Genomic DNA, 20,240 nt, shown 5'->3' with positions numbered 1-20,240 from the left:
GAGTGCTTCTTGGGCCATCTTCTGCTTTCCCAGGCCACAAGCAGAAAACTTGATTGGAAGAAGAGCAGCCAGGACTTGAACCGATGCCAATGTGGGATGCAGGCATTGCAGGTGGAAGTTTAGCTCACGATGCCACTTGCACTGGCAACCTAGAGTCAAATTCGTAAAAGCACTGTGTACTCTCAGGGAGAATACACCTCCACCATTAAATTACTTTTTAATGTTGGTGTTTATTTAAAATTCTTCACTATTCTAAGTGTTTTCACAATGATTCAGTGCCCCAACTCGAGATTAATCAGTTCTGCATGATGAAAGAAATATTTCATAAATACATTGTTTTCTTTCCTGGGAATTATTTGACCTTTCAGAATGACCTCTTGAAGTATCTCTTAGAAAACTGAGCTGATTCTGGAAGCTCAGTGTGACAGTTAAAATGTTTTGCGTATTCTATTTTAGGTGGACCTTCCTCTTGGTTTACCTTTCTATAAGTGGATGCTACGGCAGGAAACTTCATTGACGTCACATGACTTGTTTGACATTGACCCAGTTGTAGCCAGATCAGTGTATCACCTAGAAGACATCGTCAGACAGAAGAAAAGACTTGAACAAGATAAATCCCAGGTATGCGTAGATGTGGGTGAGTGGGTCAGTTCTTTAGTTTAGAAAGATGAGGCTTTTTTAAGTGGTTTGTATTTGACTCCACTGTTATATTAATATCTTAGAAGAGCTTAATTGTTACACTAACTGAAACTCATTTCACAGTGGATCGGTGTAACAGCAGGTGATTAGCAAATAAGATACATACAGGTAACATGGACCAGTATTTAATTTTATTTGAAAGAGTTACAGAGAGAGGTAGAGACAGAGAGATCATCTCTCCGCAGGTTCACTCCCCAAATGGCCACAATGGCTGGAGCTGCGCCGATCCGAAGCCAGGAGCTTCTTCCAGGTCTCCTGCACATGCGGACTAAAACCGGCACCCATATGGGATGCCAGTGCTTCAGGCCAGGGCTTTAATCCACTGCGCCACAGTGCCGGCCCCAAGTCAACTCGAATAGTAGTGAAGTGAGATTCTTTAAGGGGGAGTGTCAGATACCTCGGTCAGCAAGAGAGGTGCTTACCAGAGTAGAGGCATGGTGGATGTAGAGGGCCCTTCTCATCAGGGAGGTGCTGATTTGTAAGGGAATTCATTTTATCTCCACTATTAATTGGTACTTTCTGGAAACACATTTATTTATTAAAAGAAATAAGTTTATGTAGTCTAAATCTTTTCCATGTAATGTCCATCGTTTAGAGTTTTTAGAACCACTTAGACATGGTGACCAACTTTGTAAGTTAAACTACTACACTGGGCCACTGTGCTATAGCAGGTTAAGCTGCTGCCTGTAATACCTGCATCCCACTTGGGCACTGGCTCAAGTCCTGATCCAGCTCCCTGCTGATGTTCCTGGAAAATCAGCGCAGGATGACCCAGGTACTTGGGCCCCATAACCCTGTTTGAGACCCAGAAGAAGCTCCTGGCTCCTGGCTTTGGACCGGCCTAGCTCTGGCCATTGCAGCCAGTCGGAGAGTAAACCAGTGGATGGAAGATTTCTCTGTCTCTTCCTTTCTCTCTCTCTCCCTCCCTCCCTCTCCCTCTCTCCAACTATGCCTTTCAAATAAAATAAATCCTTTTTTTTTTTTTGGACAGGCAGAGTGGATAGTGAGAGAGACAGACAGAAAGAAAGGTCTTCCTTTTTGCCGTTGGTTCACCCTCCAATGGCTGGTGTGACCGGCGCATCGCGCTGATCCGAAGCCAGGAGCCAGGTGCTTCTCCTGGTCTCCCATGCGGGTGCAGGGCCCAAGGACTTGGGCCATCCTCCACTGACTTCCCGGGCCATAGCAGAGAGCTGGCCTGGAAGAGGGGCAACCGGGATAGAATCTGGCGCCCCAACCGGGACTAGAACCCGGTTGTGCCAGCGCCGCAAGGCAGAGGATTAGTCTGTTGAGCCACAGCGCCAGCCAAATAAAATAAATCTTTTAAAAATTAACTACCACACTGTGTGTTTATAGTCTCTTAGGTAAATAATAGCAAGACAAGAGAGAAGAAAAAAGAAAGTAAAACTCACAGCATTGCTACACATGCCTTACATATACATATATATTAATTCATTTTATCTTACAATCCTAAGAGTTTCAGATGTTCTTGTTGTCTCTGTTCCAAATGAGAAAAACCAAGGCAGATAGTCTGAGGGCCCTTACTTGCACATCTAGAGCACCCATACGCTGGAATGAAACCCAGGCTCCAGAGCCCACACCCCACATCCTGCAAGATGTCTGTTCCTGTCTTGGATGTGGAGTGCTGTGGTTATTTCCATTAGTAGTTTCTTTTGCTGTCTGTTCTCTGTCTTGGATTATCTTCGTGCTGGCATCCTAAAAGTTGAAAGGTGCATAGCGCAGAATCCACCCTTACGGAATTGATTTGCCGTATTTACCACCTTTCAACCTGGTAGCATTCTGAAATATCCCATCTTGTTATTTTATACCGTACGCAGCATCAGATAAGCTGACCCAGCTCAGATTCTGTCTTTACCTTCTCAAAAGGTACATGGAAAGTATGCTAGAGCTTGGCTTTCAATATACTGTGTAAGATCTGGAGAAACCAATAATAAATTCCTTTTCAGTATCTCTAGGGCATGTACTTTCTATTCTTTACCTGAAAAGCAAAGTTACCAAGAGAGGAAGAGAGACAGAGACTGATTTTTCATCTGTTGGTTCACTCCACAAATGGTCACAATGGCCAGGGCTGGGCCAGGCCAAAGCCAGCAGCCTGAAGCTCTGTCTAGGTCTCCCATGTGGGTGTAGGGGCTCAAGTACCCTGGCCATCCTCTGCCATCTTCCCAGGCACATCAGCAGGGATCTGGATTGGAGGTGAAGCAGCTGGAACTTGAAATGGTACCCACGTGGGATAACAGCATCGCAGGTGGAGGCCCAACCCACTATACCACAACACTGGCCCCAAGAAAAGACTTTCATAACATAATAGTGATTCCCTCAGTCTGTGATAGAAGTGTGGGGACAGTTGAAGAGCTTTGGGTGGGGCATTAAAATGGAGAGCGTATTTTTTGTTTTGTTTTGGTTCGGTTTTTTTGGCTAAAGACTATTTCAGATGTCTGGTGTCTTTATTTATTCTAAAGATTAATTTTATTTATTTGAAAGAGTTACAGAGAGAGGTAGAGACAGAGATAGAGGTCTTCCATCCACTGGTTCACTCCCCAGATGGCTGCAATGGAGCTGTGCCGATCCGAAACGAGGAGCTTCTTCCGGGTCTCCCATGTGGGTGCAGGGGCCCCAAGACTTGGGCCATCTTCTACTACTTTCCCAGGCCATAGCAGATATCTGGATCAGAAGAGGAGCAGCTGGAACTAGAACTGGCACCCATCTGGGATTCTGGCACTTCAGGCCAGGGTTTTAACCTTCTGTGCCACAGCACGGGCCCTGTCTGTTGTCTTTAAGTGATGCACTGATAATGAAGAAAGGGTTAAACATGAGATATTGTTTTTGGTTTTGTTTTTGTTTTTAATTTATTTATTTGAAAAAGAGTTACAGAGAGGGAGAGGCAGACAGAGGAGATCTTCCATCTGCTGTTTCACTCCCCAGATGACCACCTTGGCTGGAGCTTTGTTGATCCGAAGCCAGGAGCTTCTTCTAGGTCTCCCACGTGGGTGTAGGGGCCAAAGGACTTGAGCCATCTTCTGCTTTCCCAGGCCACAGCAGAGAGCTGGATGGGAAGTGGAGCAGCTGGGACTCGAATTGGTGCCCATATGGGATGCTGATACTGCAGGCAGCAGCTTTACCCACTATGCCACAGCACCAGCCCCTCCACCTCCTCTTCTGCTTCCAATCCAGTTTCCTGTTAATGGAGGCAGCACGTGATGGCTCAAATAGCTGAGTCCCTGCCACCGACATGGAGCTCCTGGCTTTGCCCTAGCCCAACCTCAGCTGTTCACACCTGATGTGTGAACCAGCAGATGGAAGATCGCTTTAGCCTGAAAGAATTCCATACGGAGCGGCATCTCCAGTTGGGAAAGCCATTGCCTTCCTACTCCCATACTGGCTATCTTCATTTAAAGCTAAGCATTTGCATTTTTCCATATTGGTGTTTGATTTTTAGTCTTCAAATAGTATTTTATAAAAGCCTTTTATTATCTTAAGTACTTTAAAAAGTGAGTAATGACGACTGCCTTTTTTAAGATTGGTTTATTTGAAGAAGTGGTTATCAAAAAATGAGGTACTTTTCTCTGAAGGGAAGAGAACATCCACTTTGCTTATGGCCTTGTCTAAATACTGACAGAGTTTGTAGATGGGTTCAAAAGTCTTCCAGAGCCTAGGCAGCTCATGTCAGGAGCCTCAGGTGATCACTGACTCATACATAAGAGTGTTCATTGTTAAATTAACAATAGGAATCACTGTGCACTCACTCCCCATGCAGGACCTCTTTCCTCAATGAGGTGTATTATGGGAGTTAATGGTAAAGCTTGTTCGCAAAGAAAAAAAAAATTGAAGAAAGTCTTCATGAAACTTTGGCAAGATACTTGAAGACAAAAGTTGACAAATTATACCTCATTAAATTTTTAGGGCCGTCACCATGACTCACTTGGTTAATCTTCCGCCTGTGGCACCGGCATCCCATATAGGCGTTGGGTTCCAGTCCTGGTTACTCCTCGTCCAGTCCAGCGCTCTGCTGTGGCCCGGGAAGGCAGTGGAGAATGACCCAAGTGCTTGGGCCCTGCACCCACGTGGGAGACCAGGAGAAGCACCTGGCTCCTGGCTTCGGATCGGCACAGCGCTGGCTGTCGCGGCCACTTGGGGGGTGAACCAATGGAAGGAAAACCTTTCTCTCTGTCTCTCTCTCACTGTCTATAACTCTACCTGTCAAATGAATAAATAAAAATTTTTTAGTTTACCACCAAAGAACACTGATAAGAAAATCAGAAAGAAAAGTGACTTTTAAAACTTTAAAAGTATGTTTTTCTACATGTCCTTTCTCTTAGTAAATTTTAGATGTCACTCTCAGACCTTATACTTCATTTAAATTCCCTCCGTGAGTTGTAATCCAGCCTCACTCAAGTCCCTTTGGGCTGAGGAGAGCCACTTTTCCTCCCTTTGCCTTTAGCAGAGTGGAAGGTAATCTCTGCCATTCTCTCCAACTTCTTAAAACTTAGGTTTGGGCCGGCTCTGCGGCTCACTAGGCTAATCCTCCACCTGTGGTGCTGGCACACCAGGTTCTAGTCCCGGTCGGGGCACCAGATTCTGTCCCAGTTGCCCCTTATCCAGGCCAGCTCTCTGCTGTGGCCAGGGAGTGCAGTGGAGGATGGCCCAAGTGCTTGGGCCCTGCACCCAATGGGAGACCAGGAGAAGCACCTGGCTCCTGCCATCGGATCAGTGCGTTGCATCAGCCGCAGCGCGCCAGCCGTGGCGGCCATTGGAGGGTGAACCAACGGCAAAGGAAGACCTTTCTCTCTGTCTCTCTCACTATCCACGCTGCCTGTCAAAAAAACAAACAAAAAAACACAAAAAACTTAGGTTTGTCTCTGAGCCAGTCAAGTAAAAGGTAACACTTGGCAATCACACTTGTATACTACTGTCTCTAACTCACTGAAGCCATGAAGTCTCTTTGTCTTAAAGAAATGTACATATTTCCTCTTGAATATTTGGCTAACGTAAATCTGAGAAAAATGGTCTTTACAGCTTGAGCTTTCCCACACACGGCTTTTGGGGGGAAAAAGAGATTTATTTATTTGAAAGGCTGAGTTACAAAGAGTGAGAGGACGAAAGTCAGAGACAGAAATCTTCCATCCATTGGTTTACTCCCCAAGTGGCTACAGTGGCCAGGGCTGGGCCAGACTGAGGCCAGGAACTTCATCTAGGTGTCTCACATGTGTGCAGGAGCCCCAGCACTTAGGCCATCCTCCACTGCTTTCCCAGGAGCATTAGCAGGGAGCTGGATCGGAAGTGGAGCAGCTTGGACTTGAATTGGTTCCCATATGAGATGCCGGCACAGCAGACGGCAACTTAACCCCGCTGTGCCACAGTGCTGATCTGAGACTGCCTTTTTTTTTTTTTTTTAAGATTTATTTATTTATTTGAGTTAATTACCATTACGGGATAGTACATTATTTGGATTGGATTTACAATGTCTTAATTGTATTATTAAGTATTTGCTAATTACATATGTTAGCTGTATCAGGATTACCCTAAAATTTATCAAAATATCTCTGTTTTAAGGTGTACACACTAAGCCATTTGGCAAATTGTCAATGATCTTTTTGTGAAATTTGATTTGAATGTGCTCATAAAGAAGCTAGGAATTAAAGGAAAACATTGAATGACTTGCTTTATAAACACAAAGACATGAATGTGAATGAATTCTCACTCCTTTTGTTTTTTAGACCAAAGAGAGTCTCCAGTATGCATTAGAGACCCTGACCATGAATGGTTGCTCAGTGGAAGATCTAGGATTGGATTTCACTCTGCCTGGGTTTCCCAACATTGAGCTGAAGAAAGGAGGGAAGGATATACCAGTCACGATCCACAATTTAGAGGAGTATCTGAGAGTATGTGATTGTGCTGCTTTGTGGGACAAACTAACCTTGGGGATTTAGGTCTTTGCTCATTTGCATTCCCCTAAGGGCGGAGAAGGAAGGGACTTTGTCCGATGAAGCACATGCTGGTATCACTTAGCTTCTGCTTGTATGGCCTTTGACTTGAAGTCTTACCCGTTCCTGGGACAGCTCATGAAGGCCACTTTTTAAGGCCTTAGCTTGTGTTTGCTCTTGAGAGAACCTGTTAGGTATTTCTTGATACCTTGTATAACCTTAAATCTGTTATCAAGCATGAATGTTAAGGAGCCATCACTGTGTCCTCTGCTGCTTTCCTGTCTTTTCTTTAAGTCAGCTGACTGGAAGGAATTACTCACTCCCGCATACATATGTACTTACATATTTGGTGGGAACTTTCAAATTACTAGTTTGTGGTCCTAGACTATATCTGCCTATTCTAGGGAAAATAACTTACATTGAATACAAATTATATTTTAAATTGCAACCTATATAGATCTTTATTAATAGTGTTTGAAAATTTGTTTTGGTTTATTCCTGCTGTCGGGTGGAAAGAGCATTGGATTCACAACTATAACTATTTGAAAGGCAGAATGAGACACACAGACACTCTTACAGATACTCCCTGTGCTGGTTCACTTCTCTAATGCCTGCAGTAGTCAGAGCTGGGTCAGGCTGAAGCCAGGAGCCTAGACCTCCATCTGAAAGCTGTTTTTTTAGCTTAATAGCAAATAATGAGTTAGCATCCAGATTGTTTCTCTAAGAATAATTTATAATACTTACATTTTTCTATCCAAAAAACCCTAGTATTTTCATTTTTATTTGAATATGCTCTTTCTATAACCAGTGGATTGGAATCACTGATAATTAGATAATGCTGGACCAATGAGAATTGCTCTTACCTTTCAGTTTTGTGTGACTGCATTTCCAGGCTTTGCCTATTTCTAGGAGGAGGACACACTACAAAGTTTGAGTTGTGAGAATTTAGTGGTATTTTTTTTTTTTTTTTTTTTTGGACAGGCAGAGTGGACAGTGAGAGAGAGAGAGAGAGAGAGAGAGAAAGGTCTTCCTTTTGCCGTTGGTTCACCCTCCAATGGCCACCGCGGTAGGTGCGCTGCGGCCAGCGCACCGCGCTGATCTGATGGCAGGAGACAGGTGCTTCTTCTGGTCTCCCATGGGGTGCGGGGCCCAAGGACTCGGGCCATCCTCCACTGCACTCCCTGGCCACAGCAGAGAGCTGGCCTGGAAGAGGGGCATCCGGGACAGGACCGGTGCCCCGACCGGGACTAGAACCCGGTGTGCCGGCGCCGCAAGGCGGAGGATTAGCCTAGTGAGCCGCGGCGCCGGCTGAGAATTTAGCAGTATTTAAAATTAAACATTTCACATTAAAATTGTGAATTGTGACTCTTGAAGCATTATCTTTAGTTCTCAGCATTTTATCCTCTTCAGAAATTTTAATTTCCTTCTCATTTCATAGGTAATATAACTATACTGCAGGGGTTTTACATATGTGAATTTTAAAACTCACTAAATACAAATGCATGTGACAATGTTTACATTTCTTATTGGCCATGCCCCAATTTAGTTGACCTAACTAACCAACTCATACAGTTTTCTACAAGACACTTGAATGACAATAACTTTTAAAAACTTTATTTTCATTTTATTTGAAAGAGATCTTGCATCTGTTAATTCTCTCCCCATATGGCTACAACAGCTAGTGCTGGGCCAGGCTGTAGGTCAGAGCCCAGAATTCAATTGGGTCTCCTACATGGGTGGCAGGGACTCAGGTTTTGAGCCGTCATGTGCTGTCTCCCAGGGTGCAGGTACTCTGATGTGGGAAGCAGGCCTCCCAAGCAGCAGCTTCACCCTGTGCCACTTGAGCCCTATAAATTGTCTTTAAGATAGCTAGAAGGATGTTCTCCTGTATTTTACCATATATTTGATAGCAAACAGATCTGAAATTGTATCACTGTTTTTTTCTTTAAAAAAAAAAAAAACTTTTCTTTTTGCAGCTGGTTATATTCTGGGCACTGAATGAAGGTGTTTCTAGGCAATTTGATTCCTTCCGAGATGGATTTGAGTCAGTTTTCCCACTCAGTCATCTTCAGTACTTCTACCCAGAGGAAGTGAGTAGCTTACGTCTGAAACGAATGATCTTATCTGCTTCTGTACTTACAATCTTAGTGTTTCTGTGCCATCTATCAAAGACCCTACTGTTGCAACAGTGCAGGTTTGGGAACAGGGTATGAATGTTCTGGGAATACAAATTTCTTGAGCAAGGAGTAGTATTCGGTAAGTGCCCCTCTTGGGGAGCAGGGGTCGTCCTTGTGGGAGAGAGAGAGTGTGAATGGCACTTGTCTGCTGAGAGCCTAGTGGGTCCTTGGAAAATGGGGCTTGTGTGGTGTGCAGCATCCTCTAGGTGCTTCTGGACTCCTGGCTGGGGACATCGCAGGGAAGTGACACTCAGGTGACTTCACTGTGTTTAAGCTAAATGAGACATTGTTAAATTATCAAAGTTTGCCCAGTTTGGATACCTTTTTGTTATTTTTTAAATACCAGTTTTAGAAAATGCATTTCTTACTAACTCTGGAAGTCTTTGAGTGACAGAATTTAGATCTTAGTTGTTACTCTATGTTCACTTTGACTTGTGCTTGCTGTGTTGTGGTGTGCCTGGAATTTAGAGCAACATAGGTCATTCCAGGCTTGAATCAGGTCTTTGTCACCAAGCTGGGTGAGGTCACTGTATCTGATCTGACTGTTGGGATTATCCCTGTCTTACATTGGAGAATGAAAACAAAGATCTCTAAGGTACCTGACCATGAGGAACCCATAGCAGACATAGAATTTGACTTGTCCCAAAGTGGATTTTTCTCAAAAGTATGCAGTCTTCCACAAATGGGCAGTTAACCAGAGGAAAAATGGTCTAATTGAAACTGATGGTAGATCTTCTAAGGACACAAAAACATTTCTTGCCTTCTATAGTGTCAGGACAGTACATATTTACCTTTCTTTGGCAAGTATCAAACCTGCTGTTCATTTTTTTTTTTCAAGATTTATTTATTTTTTTGAAAGGCAGAGTTACAGAGAGGGAGAGGGAAAGAGAAAAAGGGAGAGGTCTTTCATCTGCTGATTCACTCCCCAAATGGTTACAACAGCCAGAGCTGAGCCGATCCAAAGCCAGGAACCTGGAGCTTTGCAGGTGCAGGGGCCCAAGCACTTTGGGCCATCTTCTACTGCTTTCCCAGGCCATAGCAGAGAGCAGGATCAGAAGTGGAGCAGCCAGAACTCAAACCTGCACCCATACGGGATGCCAGCACTGCAGGAGGCTGCTTTACACACCACTACACAGTGCTGGCCCCAAATCTGATTTATTAATATCTCAGTTCACCATTCTCCCACTTCTCCCTCCATTTAGTTTTTTTTTTTAATTTTATTTATTTATTTGAGAGGTAGAGTTATAGACAGTGAGAGGGAGAGACAGAGAAAGGTCTTCCGTCTGTTGGTTCACTCCCCAAATAGCCGCAATGGCTGGAACTGCCCGGATCCAAAGCAGGACTCTGCTGCTTCTTCCTGGTCTCCCATGTGGTTGCAGGGGCCCAAGGACTTGGGCCATCTTCTACTGCTTTCCCAGGCCACAGCAGAGCGCTGTATTGGAAGAGGAGCAGTGGGGACTAGAACCAGTGCCCATATGGGATGCCGGCACCGCAGACATTGAGTTAGCCTACTGAGCCACGGCATCGCCTTCCTCCATTTAGTTTTCCCTTTATCTAGACTTTGTTGTTGCATATTGCTAGGATTTATAAAATCCTCTGAGTGAAAAGCTGATTATCAACTTGAAAGCGTCTGAAGTAATGAGAGCAGTTAGGAAAGCTCAAGTCCAGGATCAGGATCAGGATCAGGATCAGGTGTGTGTTTGAGGTTCAAACCTTCTCTAGAACCTGGGCTCCTGCAGGTGGGCAGGGTACTTAGTGAGGAGCTATTGCAAATACACGGAGAGAGCCTGAGCAGCTGCTGACAGTATTATCTCCCCGAGTTTGTTTAAGAGACAAGGAGCAGGCGCTCCCATCTGCTCATTCACTCTCCACATCCTAGTAATGGCTGAGGCTGAAGGCAGGAGCTGGGAATTCAATCCAGGTCTTGTAAGGGTTGCAAACACCCAGGTAACTTGAGCCATCACTGCTGTCTCCCAGGGTCTGAATTAGCAGGAAGCTGGAGTCCGGAGCCAGGACACAAACTCAGGCACTGCAATGTGAGATGTGGGCATCTTAAACTCTAGGCCAATCATCCACCCCGGAAAATAATACTCATTTAGTACACATAGACTTTTATTTTCACTCGGGATTCAGATGTTTCTGTAGTAATTCTTCACCCCTAAACTCACAGCTGGATCAACTCCTATGTGGCAGTAAAGCAGACACGTGGGATGCAAAGACATTGATGGAGTGCTGCAGGCCTGATCACGGTTATACTCACGACAGGTACGTACTGGAACCTGCTTGATTCTCAGTTTGTAGTCAAGAATTGAGAGGTGTTTGTGTACAAAAGTTTTGCGGAATTATTTTTAATTTGTGTACCTGTTAAGGGAAAGTTTTGTCACAACTGAAGACCTAAGAGTTTCTTTGCCAAGTATCTTCCTGAAAATGTGATTGCAGATGTATTTCCATTAATGAATATGGTAAAGCAGAGATACCTGTGTAATACCAGATCAGTTATTCCGTTTGGATTTCAGCTGTGCAACAAAAACGTTCAATCGCAAAGGGCATTACAATGGAATTCATATGTCATCGTACTTTAACTAATTGTCCGAGTTTGCAAGTCAGTCATGGGATGTGGTTGCAAGCTGTGAGACACAATGAGATAATTTTGGTGTGTTTTTTTCTGTTGTAGTCGGGCTGTGAAGTTCCTGTTTGAGATTCTCAGTAGTTTTGATAATGAGCAGCAGAGGTTATTTCTCCAGTTTGTGACCGGGAGCCCAAGATTGCCTGTTGGAGGTGGGTGCTGTGCTGTCGCTCAGCATTTAGTCTGCCTGTGGGGGAGTGGGTGTGTGTGTGAAGTTCCCATACCAGCAGCTGGAGATTGGCCTCTGAGGTGCTCCAGTGTCAGGTTTCCAAGTCTTCAGTTGGTTGTGCAGTCGCCGAGCGCGCGCTGGCAGGAACATGCTGAGGGATTGTCTCTCGTGCACATCTAATGCACTTAATGTGCTAGGCTGTTCAGACAAAGGACAGAGGGGTCTAACGTCTGCATTTTCAGAAATGTGTTCTAGTATACATTGGATTGATACTTGGTTTTAAAATACAATGAAAATCCGAAGGCATTAAGAACTGTTAACACTGTGTTAGGCGGTGATTATGATAAATGAATCGAGCAGGTTCTGTGCACTAACCATGTGTTTAAATGTACAGTTTCCAAACTAGAAAGCTGCCAGGCCAGAAGGAAGAATACCCTTTGTGTGTGGGAATAGAGTGTAGCGAAGCCGTGTAATGCGTTTACATAGCATTGTAGTGCTACTATGTATGTGCTGTTTCTAGTAGCGCTGAAAATAGTAAGTGCCTTGGTCTGTCTGCTTTTTCTCTCAATCAGGATTCCGGAGTCTGAATCCGCCTTTGACAATTGTCCGGAAGACATTCGAATCAACAGAAAACCCAGATGACTTCTTACCCTCTGTAATGACTTGTGTGAACTATCTTAAATTGCCGGACTATTCGAGCATTGAGATAATGCGCGACAAACTGTTGATAGCAGCAAGAGAAGGGCAGCAGTCATTCCATCTCTCCTGATTGCAGCAAGAAATCAGTGTCTGCCTGTTACAGCAAAAGAAAAAATCATGATTTCTTTTCTAAATGTATCACCTGAGTCAAGGAAACATGTTACGCCTTCTTGTTGTAGGAAAAACGGCTTGCAGATTGTGAGAGACACTTGATCGATATTCATTAATGGCCCCATGGACTTAAAGTGATCAGGCCCTAAAACGTTGTTGTGATGAGGTTTCTTTAGCAAGTTCTTGTTTAAATTATCATTTATTTGATGAGTGAAGTTTTTAACTTGCTTTGCTGTGTGAAATTTAAAAAGGGATGTTTTTCCAGGCTGGAACAATAAATGTCGCTGTGCAGTTTAATCTTGGGCTGTGTGTATCCATCTAGCTAAGTCTGCAGTCTTGTTTCCTCCAAAGTCAACTCTTGTACAGAAGTACAGACGTTGAAGCTCCCGTGAACTTGACAGTAGCGTTTAGCCCACTAGCTCTCTGCTCTCCAGTTCCTCTGATCTTCTCTCTGGGATTCATGATTGTGCAGTTCACAGGCTGTTTGTATGGAGCACTCACAGATGTTACATTTCCATTAGCCGCGGCTCTTGTTGTCCGGTGTTCTCTCAAATTGAGACAATTTAACATTCATTGAATTGAAATATCTTGTCACTGTTAGTTCAGCCTTTGTAACTAAGTAGGCTTTCTTAGAGATTAGTTTTAATCTAGCTGTACGGTGTTAACTGGCCTTTTACCCTGACTAGGACTGTGGACATCGCAGTTCTGGCAGCAGCCACCAACCGCAGCTCAGTTACTCAAGGTCATTTCTTTTGTATACATTAAAAAGTCTACAGCTTGGACTGGCCAGTATTTTTCCTATGGCCAGGGCATTTTAAGTGGATGTAAAGGTTTAAACAAAATGAGCAGTTTTCAGTTCCTGTTGGATAAAAGTTTTTTCTCCCCTGTCCTTGGTTGCAGCTTTTGTTCATGGGTTTCTTCCTTTAGTCCACTGCCCTCTTCTCCCAGGACTCACTTAGGACAAAGCCTTTGTTCCGCCTTTGTCTCCACGGAGAGGGAAGCACCTGTAAGCAGTGCTGTCCAGTTGTTCCCTCTGCTGATTTCAAATCTGCAATAATCCATCAGGTTTCTGTTTTCACCAGAAAATCAGTAACATTCGCGTCACCCTTTGTGCTGTTTGCAGGCCACGCTGTTGCGCAGATGTGTTCCAACGCAAGAGCATCATTACAGTCAGGGCTGAGTTTGCTGTTGAGTTTGATAGTAACTTGGAGACAGAACAAGTAGAAAGAAAATGGAAAGAAAACCCTTCCTCCTGAGGTTCAAAATTAAGCCTGTTTGCCTAAATTTGAGAGAAATTTTCATACTTCATCCTTTGAAAATGAAGAAGATGGCTCAGTTTTTTTAATTGAACTTTGAGAAATCATTTTTCTTTTATTCACTCTTCTGAAGTCTTATGGACAAAGAAGCCCTTGTATATGTCACTAGCCTTATATGGAAACATCTGACAGCTGTGGGGACAGGGACCCTTATTCAGTGGGAGGGAGCCATCAGAGGAGTTGGTGGCAGGGGGAGTCTCTCTGTCCTTGCAGAGGCTTTGAGCAGTGGCTTTACCTGATGTCCTGGGAGTTGGGTTCTGCGATTTCACCACTGGCAGTGTGGCAGGTGAATAGCTGCTTCAAGAGAAGGACTGAACCAATTTGTTTTCAGCTGTTCTGATACCTGTGTTACGAGCTAAGCACAAAGGCTTATGTGTGAACATAGCATTTCATTGCTTTTTTTTTTTTTTTAAGAGTTCTGTTAAAGTTTAAATATGTATAAACAGTGTTTCCTATTAAAAATCTGTATTTGACATTTTATCCATGTTGTGGCCCTGGCAGGTTTGGCCTCATTGATTGCTCTGGAGTCTGAGTATTTCAAACCCGGTGGATTTTCTGTCTGTAAGCTTTTGGTCTTCAGCTTACTGTTGGAGTTTGTGGGGCGGGAAAACCCTTCTCTTTTTAAAGCAGTCTCTGTTGGCAGAGGCCTTAATAATTAATGCATTATAGGAAAAAGACACATACTCCATTTGCTATTATTCCACTAACACATTAAATTTATTTGCTTAGTAGTCCTATCAACAAGCACAGATTTCCTGGTATGCTCTAAACACACAGATGGGTAGCAACCAAGCTTCTCTTGTTCCGTGACTCTTGCTCTTGGATGGAGTCAGGCAGATGTTGGTCACAGCTGACATTGAATCTGTGTTGTCATTCAGTTAACGGATTTGGTCCACTTTGGATATGAGAACAGGTGTTTCAACTCTTCTACTTTAAGAAGGAAGGGGAGGTGGCTCAATGTAATCCCCTCCCTTCCCCCCAAGACGTGAGCTATACATTCTAGGTAGTTTAACCGGGGACAGACAAGGAGTTGAGTTCTAGATGATCGCAGCCAAATCCAGCAGGTAGCTTTCACACAGCTGCAAGGATTGTGCATTTCTTTCTTGGGTGCAGCTCTGCTTCCCTGTGTTTGTACTGACAGAGAACTTCCTTGGACCATAGCAGTCTGCAGAGAAGGTGGCAGCATGCTCAGTGTCTGTCCTTCCTGGGTTTGGCTGTTCTCTTGAGTTGGATGCATAACGTAGAGAGGAGTGGCCACTTGCTTCCTGCCCTGGACCAACTTCCTAGGGCCTCTGAGAGGGCCAAGGGGCAAGCACCGACTTGCGCATGCGAGAAGTTAGATCCATCTCCTGGTTTTCCACAGTCAGGTTAGAAGTTGATCAGTCTCCCTCTGATTCATCCTGGCTGTGAGAATGAGCTCAGGAAATGGGGATGTCATTGACATTCCAGGAAAATGAGACTTGCTGGGGCAATGTGAAAATACGTTGATAAACGAGTTCTTTTGTGGGGCGGGGTACTTCGAATACTATTGTGGATTCCCCATCAGCAAAGCTGAGTGAGCCTGGGCTGATTGCGGGCTCTCTCCATCCATTCTGGTGTCCCTGCTGTAATGAGAACGCTGTTGGAAATGTCATCTGTATTTATGACTATCAGAGAAATGATCTTGTATGTGTCTTGGGCTTGACGTTGCAGTAGTTGGCATTCACAGCAAAGGATAACTCAGTGACAAGTCACTCAAGATGCTTCCTTTGTTACCTCAAAAAAAAAAATCCCGACAAAACAGAGCATTTATATATATATTTATATATGGAAAACAGAATGGGGTGTTTTCCAGGAACTTAAAGTCAACCGTTCTTATGCAAGGAAAAGTTCTTGACTCTGAAGACTCATTCTGCATAAAGGAGACATTCTTTAATAATGGAAGAGGTGGTTTTATTTTTACTACAAGTCTACTCATATTACCAAACTATAACCAATTGCTGATCTCCTGTAAAGCATTTTTTTCCTTTTATCTCAAACAGTGATTTATATGAACTGTTGGAATAATGGAACCTCAAACTACAGATGTGTATGTAAAATTGCATAAATGCACTGACTTCCTTCTCCCTGACTATATTTTTAATAAACAGCATTATCCTACATGGTCAATTTTATTAAACACATTAGAGGGTCTTCTGATAATTAAATATGTGCTTACTTGGGTGGCTTTTGGAAAGCTCGATTTGGTGAGTCATGCCGTGATCTTAGCTTTGGGAGGCAGAGAGTGGAGAACATAGCAGGAGACAAAAAATTCAGAGGTAGCCCTGTTACTTGTTTATTCTTGGAGAGAGATGGGCACTTTTGTAAGATCCCCCTATCTGCTGGCGGGGTGCTGCCTTTGGGACTGGAAGATACATGGAAGTGTGCTGAGATGTGGTAGAGACTCTCACTTAGGGCACCGTGAAGTCACTGCGCTTGCTTTCCGTGACTGGCTGTTCTACCCTGGCCACTTGTCCACATCAGTCTGTTTCATTGCCACAGAAAACTTAAATTATTTATGAAAGCAAAGATGAACTCTATAAATGAAGGATGACTGCACTTAGGGGATTTTTGTTTTGTTTTTCCATTTGCAAGGGTTCTAAGCAAGTGCAATATATATATATGGGTACAGATACACAGCACATCTAATCGAGTACACACACACACTTAATGAGTTGGCTTGGCATGACTGCCCAAGGAGAAAACCACTTCTTCAGTGACTCTCTTGGTCTTCACAGATGAAATATAAGAGCACTTGCGACCGATCTGTGACCCATTCTGTGTTTGGGGCTCGGTAGCATCCCACTTGGGGAGCGGGTGGGGGTTATGAATGATGGTGGCATGGGAATGTTTTGACAGTTACTCAGCCATTATTCCAATACCAAGCACACAGGGTCCGTCTTGAAGCAGTGGACATAAAATCCATCCTCAGGTTGTCCCTGAGATGGGATGTGGCTGCTGCAGTGCAGCTCCCAGCTCAGGTGCTTCCTGAAGCCCGTGCCTGTCCTTCTCTTGTTCTCAGCGAGATGAGTAACCTCAGGTTATCCGGTCCTGTCGCTTCCTCTTCCTTTTTTTAAAGATTTATTTATTTGAATGAGTTACACAGAGAGAGAAGGAGAGGCAGAGAGAGAGGGAGGTCTTCCATCTGCTGGTTCACTCCCCAGTTGGCCGCAATGGCTAGAGCTGCGCCGATCCAGAGCCAGGAGCTTCCTCCAGGTCTCCCACGTGGGTGCAAGGGCCCAAGGACTTGGGCCATCCTCTGCTGCTTTCCCAGGCCATAGCAGAGAGCTGGATGGGAAGTGGAGCAGCTAGGGCTCGAACCAGCGCCCATATGGGATGCCAGCACTGCAGGCGGTGGCTTTACCTGCTATGCCACAGCACCGCCCCCCTCCCCTCCCTCTCTGAGAGAAGGGCTGGAAGAAGGGCAGTGCTGGTGCTGAGAATGCTGCTGAACTTCCCATGCAAGAAACTGCAAGGGAAACCCCCAGGGAGTTTGCCTTGGGACTTCCAGAAGACCTGATCAACAGCTGAAGGTATTTGTACCTCTTGTCCCGTTATGCCCTCAAGATCCACGCACATGTGTTGGACCACTGCGCTCTCACCAGGAGCTGAGGTCTTAGGAATATATTAGAATATTCTCTGTGTGACTAAGGTACGTTGAACAATCACGTACTTAACGTTAGCAGAAAGTTGTGCTAAGGAATATAACGGCAGAAGGCACAAGTCCAGATGGCCAAAGAATCGGGTCTACACTGCCGCATGTTACACAGTTTCGGTGACGGTTCTTCGGGAAGCTGCTGGTTAAAATGGGAATTAGCGACGATGTAAGGAAAGCCCATTGGGTTCATTTTGCCTATTTCACTAAGGGAATTAGGGCTTTTGCTGACACTTGTTCGTCCAGTCAGATGTATTCCCAAAGTGTGTCCTTACATCACTTAGGATGGGACATGCGGCAGAGTCCCTGGGCTTTGGTGGAGCAGAGCCTGGTCAGTCCGAGGCCTCAGCCTTGGCTGCCCTCTCCCTGGCCAACAGTAACCTCCCTGTGCTCTGCGCTTCCTGTTTGTCACACCGGTTCCGAGATCTCTTGGGTCGTGTTTTCGTGTGAATATTCTTAGCCATCTTATGTTAAGAAATGCCGTCCAGTATCTTCCGACAAGGGATAGGCACAATCTTCCTGGTAGAGAGTTACGGCAAAGCGTTTGATGTCTCCATTCCTGCTTCTAATGTCCACAGCACCTTTCAGTCACTGTGACAACTCACAGCACCCCCTGGCACCTCCAGATGGCAGGGCGTTAGGTGGGGCGACAGGAATTGTGTGTGCCATGGCTTTTGGAAAGCAGGTGTTCGTTCAAAGCTTTGCAGAACTTGGGAGCAGTTACAAGAGAGAGATGCGGAGGAAGGTGGAAGTTATGTCTTCAATCAGGAAAAGCCACGATTCTGCCCTCTCCACTCATGACCCACTGCATCTCACGCCCCCTACCACCCCCCTTTCTTTTAGGAGGACATGGCCTATTCCACTATGGCCTCCAATTTAAGTGAGAACTTCTACTTTAAAAAAAATAATAAAACTAATTTTGAAAGAACTAAATGGATTCAGAAAATGGCATCACCACTGTTCGTGTTTCAAGTTAAAATCGCCCTGAACCAAATTCACCAGGAGGAGTTTGGTTGTTGTAAAAGGAACGTTAAGTCATTTAAGCCAGAGTTTGCAGCCTTGGAGAACTGAATCTAAATAAGTTGTCTGTAAGCACCAACAGGTTAGCAACTGGGAAAGAGGAGTTTTCATTCCCCCATGAGCAAGGCTGTGCTGTCAAGATCCTGTTTGCTCCCGTAGTTCTGAGCATACCAGATGGATGGAGAGAATACGGAACCTTTTCCTCTCAGAGCGTTTCATGTTCTGGTGCCCGGAAGGAACAACTTGGAAGTTTCATGGTATTCTCCAGCCTACCATCGTCCCTGCCCACCTTGTGCCTGTGGTGTGGGAATTTCTCCAGCTGCTGACCAACTTGACCTTCAGCGCAAGGAGATACATCAAGGAATAGCGCTGTGGTGTTTCTCCAGGGTCATCGTTTTCCCTCGGCATGGCCATTTTTACTCGGATCCCCTGGCCAGTGAGACGCTGCAGGCGGTCTGTTTCAGCTTCCTGCGTCACCGTCTGCAGGAGCTGTTCTCGCCAGTGCCTGGCACAGAGTGGCATGGAGAGAGTTACCGCAGAAGAGAACGGGTGTTTCCAGACGGTCGCGTTGCTCCCTTTCTGCTGGCCAGGTTGTTTGTGTAATCTCTGTTCTTTTACTCCAAGGAGTTTAGGATCCAGGTTGAAAGGAAAAGGGAGCTGAAGCAACTGTGCGGGCGGGTGAGTGTTAACTTTGTGGATTTGTGAAGACCTGAGAGCTGCTGGGGAATCGGCGTGTTCCGGGTCTGCAAACCTGCCTACCACCGGACGGCGACTCCACCGCCTGCAGCCATGACAACCAGGCCAGTTATCATAGGTGGTAACTTTGTTCTTTGCCAACATCTCTTCAGTTTTTGGTATGTAGTTCAGGTGGGCCAGCAGAGAGAAAGCAGAAACAAATCAGAGGTCATTCCAGAAGGAAACCTAGATGATTGTCAAAGTAGGCTGAGCTGTGGGATGGCTTCCTGCTAATGTACCTGGGAAGGCAGCAGACGCTAGCCCTAGTACTTGGGCCCCTGCCAGGCATGTGGGAGACTTGGGCAGAGGTCCTGGCTCCTGGCTTGAGTGTGGCCCAGCCCTGGCTTGTCCAACCAGTAGATGAAAGATATCTCTCTTTCCCCGCACCTCCCCCCTCCTCTGAATCCCCATCACTCTGCCTTTCAAATAAAATGTTTAAAAGTAGGATGAGCTAGGAGTTACTTGATGTATTAGCCCTGGTCAACCTAATAATAAAGGGGCCAGCATTGTGGTGTAGCAGGTTGGGCTGCTGCCTGCAGCACCGGCGTCCTCTATGGGTGCTAGTTCGAGTCCCAGCTGCTCCTCTTCTGATCCTCTTCCTGCTAATACACCTGGGAGGGCAGCATAAATTGGCCCAAATTCTTGGGCTGTTGCTACCCATGTGGGAGACCCAGATGGAGGTCCAGGCTCCTGGCTTTCACATGGCCCGGCCCTGGCTATTGTGGTCATTTGGAAAGTGAACCAGCAGATGGAAGGTCTCTCTAACTCTGCCTTTCAAATAAATTTTTAAAGCATAAAACATTGTTGTAAGTAAACCTTAAAATTGATCACCAGAATGGGTGTATTATAGAGAAAGCAGAGTCCATTTTGAGAGGCAGAACTTTTTATCAGTTTGAAGTTTATGAATAGAGAGTGTGATACGATCCTAAGATATCTACTTTTATTTGAAAAGCAGAGTAAGGTTTTTTCCACCCAGTGGCTTATTCCCCAGATGCCTGCAACAGCCAGGCCTGAGCCAGTTGCAGCTGAAGCTGGAAGCCAGGAGCTCAGTCCAGGTCTCACACGTGGGCAGCGCA

General features: G+C 45.1%; 1 protein-coding gene across 12 annotated transcripts in view; it reads left to right on the top strand.

The window, feature by feature from the left end:
- The window catches only part of TRIP12 (thyroid hormone receptor interactor 12), a 157,598-nt gene extending 144,881 nt beyond the window's left edge, over positions 1-12,717 (top strand). For all 12 annotated transcript variants that reach the window (XM_062193202.1, XM_062193269.1, XM_062193262.1 and 9 more), the window contains 6 exons: positions 457-621; positions 6,432-6,596; positions 8,615-8,728; positions 10,986-11,080; positions 11,490-11,593; positions 12,183-12,717. In XM_062193202.1, coding sequence (XP_062049186.1) covers positions 457-621; positions 6,432-6,596; positions 8,615-8,728; positions 10,986-11,080; positions 11,490-11,593; positions 12,183-12,379 — 840 coding nt within the window. In that variant the 3' untranslated portion in view covers positions 12,380-12,717. The remainder of the gene's footprint in view (positions 1-456; positions 622-6,431; positions 6,597-8,614; positions 8,729-10,985; positions 11,081-11,489; positions 11,594-12,182) is intronic.
- The last annotated feature ends 7,523 nt before the right edge of the window (positions 12,718-20,240 follow it).

This window comes from Lepus europaeus, chromosome 1 (assembly GCF_033115175.1).
Source record: "Lepus europaeus isolate LE1 chromosome 1, mLepTim1.pri, whole genome shotgun sequence".
Lineage (NCBI taxonomy): Eukaryota > Metazoa > Chordata > Mammalia > Lagomorpha > Leporidae > Lepus > Lepus europaeus.
Note: the sequence above shows the minus strand (reverse complement) of the source record. Positions and strands in the feature narration are given on the sequence as shown.